The sequence below is a fragment of the Pelecanus crispus genome, chromosome 1 (genome assembly GCF_030463565.1).
Source record: "Pelecanus crispus isolate bPelCri1 chromosome 1, bPelCri1.pri, whole genome shotgun sequence".
In the NCBI taxonomy this organism is placed as follows: Eukaryota; Metazoa; Chordata; class Aves; order Pelecaniformes; family Pelecanidae; genus Pelecanus; species Pelecanus crispus.
The window spans coordinates 195857776-195867591 of NC_134643.1; the positions used below are offsets into that span (position 1 = coordinate 195857776).

Below are 9816 nucleotides of genomic sequence, written 5' to 3' on the forward strand. Positions count from 1 at the left end.
GCTCTGAGATGAAGAAAAAATAGGTAGTTACTTCCCTAGTAATCCAAATCTGACAAAGTAGGCATATAAAATAGGCTGTAATAAACAAGTTTAATACCTGGATCGCTTGGAGTAAAAGCGAGTTATCCAATACCACTTCACTTCTTGCACTGTTTTCTGTCCTTTAGCCTGTTCGTTCAGTCCACAGTGTGGTCATAAGGATCAGAAGGAAAAAAAGCAAGACAGATCACCTGCTTTCCTATACTGGGGGTATCAGGAGGCTTTAAGAATGGTGCGTTTAGTGTTGTGGAGATACTTGCTTTTGATGAATGAAGCCAAATCTAGAGCTTAGGTAATTTTATACTCGGCGCAGTGTTTACGTTTGCCTGACCATGGTTTTGTTCCCGCTGAAAAGGGCTTAATGGGTAGCTGGAGGAGCCAGGGATTTGCATAAGTATTTGTTACTGGAAGGGGGACTTTAATCAAAGTTGGCATTTCTAAAGTGAGCGAGTGAAGCCCATGCAGCTGTGGTCAGGATCACCTCTGTATAAGAGCGTGTGTTTTTGTGTTTTAACAGTCCGGATAGACTTTCTTAGGAAATGCAAGCAAGCTGGGCTTCTGGATGACATATTTGAAGAAATGCTGGACACACTTCACCTGGCACAGGAAAAACTGATGGATGACAACACTTCAGAAACAGGTATGGAGACCCATGGGGGGATGCCACTCTCAGAGCAGGAATGCTGATCTGAATGCCTGGCACTTGGCCCAGGGTCACCTTCCTGAGGATACTCAAATCTTCAGTGCCAAATAACTGGGTCCTGCCTTATTTCTGCAGCTGCGCAGCAGGTGGAGAGTGAGTATTTTTTGGTATACCCGTGTCAGCAGAGGGGAAGAGCTGCCAACTCGGCATGCTCTAGTAAGGCCTTCTAACGCTGAATTTTGGAAGCCACCTTTTACCCACTGGCATGAGCATAGGCAGGCTCAGCCCGACCTCTTCTCCCAGGCACTGAAGAAGAGAGAGGTCCTGAAGAGAACCGGGAGGTTTTTATTTGGATCGGAAGTCTGTGGTGTTCTTACAGCTTCACGGAGTGACCAACTATCTGTTAATATCAGCGCTGTCTTTTGAGGGAAAATCCCTGACTATGTACGTTTTAAGTCTTTGGAAGATTACTTAGAACTTTAATGTCAATTGTTAGTGTGTATTTGGGGGTTTTTTGGGTTTAAGGTCAGCTTGTATGAAGCAGTTTTGTTCTTGGAGGATTCCACTCTACTGTTGCTTTGTCCACAGCACAGTGAAAAGAGAGAATACCAAACCTTCCTCTCCTATTGTCCTCCCAGCTTTACAAAGTTGTGAATAATACCTTTGGATAAAGAATGCTAATTTATGCAAAGTAACTGAAGCACATGCATGGAAAGTCAAATGTCCCACCTGGCTAAATCTTCCTCACGAGCAGCTCATGTGTAACATGACAGCAGCTGCTAGACACAGTAATGAAGCCTGGGACACGTTAGGGGTTCAAAGGTTTTCACCACTAAGCAAACGTCTTAACGAGGTCATGCAAACTCTGTAAGGGTGTTGTATTTTGTTTCATTGAAAGCCTGACTTAGGAAATTGAGGCATAACTCTGGGTTGGTTTTTAACATCGAACAGTGATGGCACTGTCCCACGTGTCATGTGGTCTGTCAAGAGGAAGTAGAATTGATCCTTCTTTCTCAATGTAGACTGTATGAGAAGGAAGACATCTTAAAACCTTAAGCAATCGGTGTGATATAAAATAATTACTGGTTTGTGCTACTTCTAATGTAGGGCTGTGCATTAACACGAGGGTTCTGTAGACCTTTACCCTGTAATATTAAATCAAATTATTTCTTTCCCCAGAGTATGAAGAGACAGTGATGTCACTCTTTGACTGTGGACTGTTTGAAAACATACTGACAAATATTCATTCGGGTACGTGAAAAAAGCTGTCGGAGCAGTAGCAGTTGTTACGGTTTTTGGCATTGAGGTTATTCATTTTGATAAAATGACCATCTAGAAGGAAAATTCCAAGGAATTTTTTTTCTCAACATTATATAAATAATTGAATAAAAGCCATCACTACCTGAATCTTTACAAATACAGGATGTCAGATCTGGCTGGCTGACCTGAAGGGGGAGGCAAGTCACAGTTCCACAGCTTTAAAAAGACCAGAGAGAGGGTCTCCGCCCCAGAGGAACTTCCCTCTCCCGCAGGGTGCACTCCTGTCCTGCTTCTGCAGGTTGTTTCCCTTCCCGCTCCGCAGCCTGCCTTCAGCAGCTTGCCTGCGTTACAGCTTTGCTCCTGTCTGACGCACGCTGCTCGGACTGGCTGTTGTGTTGCAGGTAGGAGCATTAAATGCTATGAGCAGAACTTACCTTGACCTGGTGGCAATTGTAACATGCTTTGAAAAACAAGCTGAGAGCGCTCACAGAGCAAAATGAAAACAAGGGTAGGAGCCGTCGCTTGGGACCACCCATGTGGAAGAAAACTCGGGGGGGCTTGGATTCCAGTCTCAGCTATTGCAAGCAATGAGGTTAAAACTGTTTTTCAGATAGGCAAGTCTCTTGCTCCCATTTCCCTCGCTAACAGTTAGCAGCCTTGTTCTAACTTCTGCTTTAATTTATCCCTGTGAAAAGGGAAATGGGTTTTAATTAGCTAATGCTGAGGTTCAGCACGTGAAGGGGATGTTTGCTGTTTCCCCCATTCCACCTCCACTCGACTGAAAAGGCCAGGACCTCTCTTTAGTCTCCTGTTCTTGCATTTAAATTCTTCTTTTGGAGATGGGAGTGACTGATGTTGCAGAGTTATCTGACGCAAGGTTCCACTGGTGCCTCCTCTGAGGGCATTGATACGTCTCCGCTCGTAATTCCTCATGTGACGTGACCTTGGATCGAACTTGGCTCTTTCACAGCAGCATCAATTATTTCATCGTCCTCTCGGCTTACAGGAGAAATTCTTGATATTGGCACCTCCGTACACACAACCATGTGATCCTCGTGTAAAAGTTGTCACCTCTCTAATTCCCCACTACTTGAGCAGCTCAGTTCTTCCTGTACCACACAATCTTCTTTCCTGATACCATCAGCCTACTTTTAATTTCAAGGTCAATAATGAAAACACACATCAAGGTTGGTTCCAAAACTGATCCAGGAGGAGCTCTTAAAATGAACAAGTCAGAAAGGAATGATAACAATGTTAATTACACGTGGAATTGTAGGGAGGGAAGGAAATAGCTTTCTTCTCCCCCCCTACCCCCCCTTCTTTTTTGCTGTCTCAATCTGTCTTCGAAGCTCTAGCTACTAAGTCTCTCTGATGGTGTAGGAGGGACTAGTATACATACTGTGGGGTTTTTGATCTTTTTCCTGGAACTGATAATTTTGGGTCATCTGACATGCTTTACCTTCAATCCCTTTTTTCATTTGACTTCTGGGATCATCATGCAAAACCTGTTCTAAAGCCTTACACATCAGCACAGCCAGGTTACTCTGAACTGTAACTGTTGATACTGTGTTTTTAGATCCCTTTATATATAGGGATAAACGGTTCTATTGCAGCACGCAGCTTTACTGCAAACTTGACTGCATTTAAAACTTTTCGTATGGGACCTGCTATCACCTCATCGGTGATTCCAAAATTCCAGGTTGGAGATTCTTGTTCTCTCCTCCAAGGAAAAGTGACTTCCTTTAGTTTTGCTTTCTGTTCTGTTGCCGTGTGTCCTGCTTGGGGCGGCGATGCGTCGATCAGCTTTAATCTCCTCTTTCTGCAGGTCAGCAGTCTGCTTTTTTGCTCCTTGGTAGCATTTGTTTCCAGGGGATCTGTAGCAGTGAATTCTGCAATTTAGTTGTGCGGACAAAGGCGGCGAGACTTTTGTTTTAAAAACTGTCGTGCAGTACCCTCAGTGAGTGCCCATTAGCGCTTGTCTTACAGAAGAGCGAGTGCAGCCATTCCAGGTCCACGTTCCTCAGGCAGTTCCTGATTTGACAGAAATATACACTCTTTCCCTCTAGGTCATCTCCTGTATGAGGTGGAAGGTTCCCAATCTGTTACCTGCCTTCCTATGGAAGCGCCCCGTTAGGCCAGGTGTTCCCATCTCTGATTGTTCTCTGGGCTGTTTCTGCCACATCCTTTTGGAAGAAGAGAAACACGGCCGTACGTCTTCCACCCATAGGTCACCCCCACGCTGAATGCAGTGACGCGGTCGTCATGTTTGCTCTTTGTTGTGTTTATTTCTGATAATTTATTAATTCATATCCAAATATTCTCTAAGAGTTTTTTCTCCAGCTCCCACGTGTACATCTCCAGCTTCTTCTTCAAATCTGTGCCTGCTAGTTCTTTTAACCAAATAATGGACTTGATACCAAACGGAAGCGCCGTAAAGGCTGCCTGTGGCAAGCAAGGGAGGCGACGATTTCCGTTGCCGTCTTGTCAGCTGTTGAGGCCACGCTGTGGTGGGACACTGATGAGACGCGGCACCTGACTGCAGGGGAAAGCAGGGAAAATCATAGAATCATAGAATCATCTAGGTTGGAAAAGACCTTTAAGATCATCCAGTCCAACCATTAACCTACACTACCAAGCCCACTCTAGACTAATCAAGGGTAGACCAGACTAAACCATATCCCGAAGTGCCACATCTACCCGTTTTTTAAACGCCTCCAGGGATGGTGACTCCACCACCTCTCTGGGCAGCCTGTTCCAATGCCTGACCACCCTTTCCGTAAAGAAATTTTTCCTAATTTCCAGTCTAAACCTCCCCTGGCGCAGCTTAAGCCCATTTCCTCTTGTCCTATCGCTAGCTACTTGGGAGAAGAGACCAACACCCACCTCACTACAACCTCCTTTCAGGTAGTTGTAGAGAGCGATAAGGTCTCCCCTCAGCCTCCTCTTTTCCAGGCTAAACAACCCCAGTTCCCTCAGCCGCTCCTCATAAGACTTGTTCTCCAGACCCTTCACCAGCTTCGTTGCCCGCCTCTGAACACGCTCCAGCACCTCAATGTCTTTCTTGTAGTGAGGGGCCCAAAACTGGACACAGTATTCCAGGTGCGGCCTCACCAGCGCCGAGTACAGGGGGACAATCCCCTCCCTGCTCCTGCTGGCCACAGCATTCCTGATACAAGCCAGGATGCTGTTGGCCTTCTTGGCCACCTGGGCACACTGCTGGCTCATGTTCAGCCGGCTATCTACTAACACCCCCAGGTCCTTTTCGGCCAGGCAGCTTTCCAGCCACTCCTCCCCAAGCCTGTAGCGTTGCATGGGGTTGTTGTGACCGAAGTGCAGGACCTGGCACTTGGCCTTGTTGAACCTCATCCAGCTGGCCACGGCCCATCGATCCAGTCTGTCCAGGTCCCTCTGCAGGCCCATCCCACCCTCGAGCAGATCGACACTCCCGCCCAGTTTGGTGTCGTCTGCAAACTTACTGAGGGTGCACTCGATCCCCTCATCCAGATCATTGATAAAGATATTGAACAAGACTGGCCCTAAAACAGAGCCCTGGGGAACACCGCTCGTGACCGGCCGCCAACTGGACTTAACACCATTTATCACTACTCTCTGGGCTCGGCCACCCAACCAGTTCTTTACCCAGCGAAGAGTATGCCTGTCTAAGCCGTGAGCTGCCAGCTTCCCGAGGAGGATATTATGCGAGACGGTGTCAAAAGCTTTGCTAAAGTCGAGGTAGATGACATCCACAGCCTTTCCATCATCTACCAGGCGGGTCACCAGGTCATAGAAGGAGATCAGGTTGGTCAAGCAGGACCTGCCTTTTGTGAACCCTTTTTTGAGAAGAGGGGTCCCCTGGGGTTTTTCGGTCAGAGCTAGGGTGAGGCGTCAAGTCCCTCTTCAACAAACTGCTGCCCAGAATTTTCAAGAGGTAGTGGACACTGCCATCGTTCTGGCTGCCCGTTTCCAACATCCACGCTCAACCTCACTGGGTAATGTATTTAAAAATGCGTTATAAAAGTGTGTGCGCCTACCTAACCTTCCACGTATACACACAAACAGCAGCAGCGATGGGCTTTCTGAACAAAGAGGAAGAAGCAGGGGGAAGGCAGAAGGCCAAAGTCTTGCTTTTTTTTTTTTTTTTCTTAAAAAAAAATCACAGTTAAAGATGGTTCAGACTCTATAATTTGGAATGAACAGGGCTAAATGTCTGCTCTCCCCACTCTACCCATTACCACTTTGGAGGCCTCCTTCAATGTCTTCCCCTCAAAAAAGAGAAAAATACATTTTGCTTCTCACTAAAACCTTAACTCTGGTATTCTCACACACTGTGAGGAAAACGTTGTTCACTGACTAACTTTGCTACTCGGAGGTGACCAACATGTCTGCATCTTTTGTTACTGAACAAAGCGGGGGCTTCATTTAAAACTTACAGTTAACAGTATAATGATATGTTCCCAAATTCTAGTGACACCCATTACCGAGCTCTGGCCGGTTTCTTTAACGTTAGGAAAACGGAAGCAGCAGAGAGAAGCAGGAACCCAGCTGGGCAGGGCTTTGCAAATAAGGCAGAGAGTTTGGTTAATCCCATCAGCGTACTGGCAATAACTGTTTTGCCAGGAGCAGGAACATTAACTGCTCTTGAGTCATATTTTTGGGAATCTAGCTGTTGAATGCAGTTGTCCAAGCCATCTCTTTCTAGGTTTAATTTTGTTGTTGTTGGCTAAAATCCATTAGGCTTGTAAATTTGCTCTAAGTGTGTAATCCAGAGATGTAATCTTTAAGGATTTAAAATGCATCTTTATTGGAGGAGTCCCCATATGAGTGGATTCTGAAAATGGAACTGTTAAAGCTCGTATGCAAAATAACATAGGGTTAGTAACCAAGCTAATAACTTTTACGTTTGCTGTGATGGTTTAAATTAAATCTATAACGTAGCTGGTTTTGAGATCGCAGTATATGGATGCCAAAGTATGTAACTCCAGTGCTTTGCGTTTTCTTTCGATGCTTTGATGTGAGTGAGTCCCTTTCACGGGGCGCAGTCCGTCTCTTAACAGAGGGACCAAGCGTACGGGGCGTTAGGCTGAAGCCTTCGCTTCACAAGGGCCGAGGTCGTATGGTAGGCTAAGCTAAGCACCAGTAGTCCCTGCAGTGTTAACGCATATATAACATGTATTTTAAATTAATAATAGTTATGTATGAATAAAAGCTTTTATCCCTTCCTTTTTCATAATAGGAACAGAGGAAAAAATCCAGGAACTTCTGGAAAGCAGGAAAAGACTGGATAACAAGATTGAGCTACTCCAGGACTTAAAAGAAGTCGTCCTTCCTACCCCGGAGAACACAGCTAGTACATCTAGTACAGTGTCCGACTAGCCCCATAGTCTGTCTGTAATGGTGTCAATATTTAGGATTTTCTAATGATAGAAACCATAGAGCACGTCTGGTCTGTGTCTAAGTAATTCCCCCCTCCCCCCCAAGATAGGGACACAAGCAAGAACTGGCTGTTTTACTCATCTTTATACCTCACTGTTGCAAGATTTTTAAGTTGTCCCTTTCTTTAAATTTTACCATGGATCAATGAGCGTTATATACCAAATTTAGCTTTTGTTAAAGCTCAACAAAACCCTCCAACGAAGACTTTTTTCTCAAAGACAGACAAGGGAGCATCAGCTGCCACAGAGCACTTTTTATGGTCACTTTAACTGTAGGAGCCCTCCTCTGACTGTGCGCAGTAGCTGCTTCCCTGTCTGCATCTAGACAGCGATGTGCTGAGGATCGCATTGCTGCTTTGGCTTTCCAAAGATGACAAATTAGCAGAACTTGCACTCAAAGAAGCCTTCTGAATTGTAAACAGGAATCTGGGGTTTTAATTAAATGATTCTTGATTGACTGCTTAATCTAGAGCTAGTTCTGCTGTAATGGCAGTGGTGGAACAGTGTTTGCAGGCAGACCAGAAACGGTTGGGCATCATACTCTAAAACAACATGTACAACGTAAAATGGATCAACCAATGGACTGTATCTGCCTTTCTCAATTAAGAAAGGAACTGACTTCCATGTGTTTGTCTTAAAAAAAAAAATTATTTGAATACAGAAAAGCATTGTTTAGCTACAAAAGGGTAAGTTAACAAAATAAAGCGTTTTTAAGAAAGCTGTGTGTTTAGTCATGCTGCATGGGACGTGGCTGAGGAGGGGGCGTGCTCTTACACCGTGGTTTAACTCCACCAGGCCTAGCAGGAGCCAGCAGAGCCGTCTGTTGCCTGATGACCCTGTCAAACACCATGTGTCCCAGCAGGCTGCAGTACCATCCTGTTAAACCAGCTGTACGCATTCCGTGAGCTGTAAAAAAAATTTGTAACTTGTGCTTGTTCTGTAAGAAGGTGGAGATCAGAGAGCACAGAATAACGCCGTTCAAAACATAAGCTCTTGGGGCTAGAACTGTTGGCTGCCCCCGCTAGAACAAAACACTGCTCTTTCTTTTTTGCTTGCTTATACAGTGCAGGCCTGCTGGCTCTCCAGGACTGGAAACGCAGCCCAGGACTCAAGCCCTACTCACAGCTAAAACAAAAGTGTATTAACATGGAGCACAGATTTAGCTGTTACCAGGGAACAAAGAAAGATGCAAATCCCCTGTCATGGAAGTGCTATACAACTCCCATGAGCTCTTTTTCCTTGTAGCAGCACTCTTAATTACTGACAAGCAGTCAAGTAATTGACTCTAAGCGCAGTTTAGAGGCCAGGTCCATGCTCTTCTGTTCCGCCCCCCTGCCAAGCCAGACCTTTAGTCTAGTTTGCCATCCAAAACAAGTTATTTATTAGAAACATTTATGACATTTGGAAGCCTTTTTGTCCTAGACTGAACTCCCAACATCATGCTACAGCAGCTCCCTGCCTCTAGCACCAATACAAAATTCTAGGTTTTGCAAAACTTGGCAAAGTCATAACCTCCAAATTAGACCTGTAGTTGTAACCTACACTTCAAACTTCTCTGCTCTACCCTGGCACCTTAAAAGTGCACAATAAAGATAGTAGGCGTGCATGTCCATACACACCTGCTCTGAGGTTACAGTCACATACAGACTCACTGGTGGAAAATAATCAGACGCATAGATAGTGATCACTGGGGGTCTAAATTAATGCCTATGAATAAATTTGCTGTTTTCTGAAATTGAGACAACAGCTATTTGTCAAGCACAGTGAAATCAGTAAGATTCAGGAACACATGGTCTGCACAGTTGGTTTGGTTTTGGGTTTTCAGGGGGGGTTTAAATAAAGCAACTTATATGCTGTATTTAACACAAAAAGCTTGCACTTTTCGTCAAAGACCAAAGAAGTATGCGAGCGAACAGGTACAAAAGAAAAAGAATTTTATTACATGTAGTTTGAATTTATACAACACTTAAATGCAAAACTCCCACTTTCAGAACAGTGTCTCCCTTCCCCTCCAGGGGAACCAGTGTAATCTGAAGTCACCAAAGAGGGAATTTTTGCCATTAATCATTATAAATATTGCTTGAACAGATTACACAAAGTACACATTACAACATAGTAAGTTATACCCAAATATAGATATTTACATCCATTTAGACTTGCTAGTTACCCCTTTCTTCCAAGTCACTTGCATAGACTTTGAGGACATATGATTTTTGCACACTCTTCTAAGCACCGAATACGCTTGGTTAATTACACTCAGCAAATGGCAAATTCATTCACAGTCATGCAAACGCAGTAAGAGAGATCCATGCCATTTGCTTTGCTATAATCCCAGGGAGCGAATGATTTAAGTGACGCTATTCAGTGGCTCAGGTCAGACTATTCTCCAACCCGAAAAGTAAATGAAAAATATGAACAGGTAGTGCTAGAACTGTGATTTCC

At 44.7% G+C, this 9816-nt stretch overlaps 1 protein-coding gene across 6 annotated transcripts in view; it reads left to right on the forward strand.

Annotated features, from left to right (window-relative positions):
* PHF11 (PHD finger protein 11) overlaps positions 1-9816 on the forward strand; it is a 42119-nt gene that overhangs the window by 19754 nt on the left and 12549 nt on the right. For 5 of the 6 annotated variants that reach the window (XM_075705333.1, XM_075705298.1, XM_075705290.1 and 2 more), the window contains 3 exons: positions 557-679; positions 1862-1933; positions 7176-8073. In XM_075705333.1, coding sequence (XP_075561448.1) covers positions 557-679; positions 1862-1933; positions 7176-7315 — 335 coding nt within the window. In that variant the 3' untranslated portion in view covers positions 7316-8073. Of the gene's footprint in view, positions 1-556; positions 680-1861; positions 1934-7175; positions 8074-9816 lie in introns of those variants that run through there. The other variant, XM_075705308.1, reaches the window with a different exon arrangement.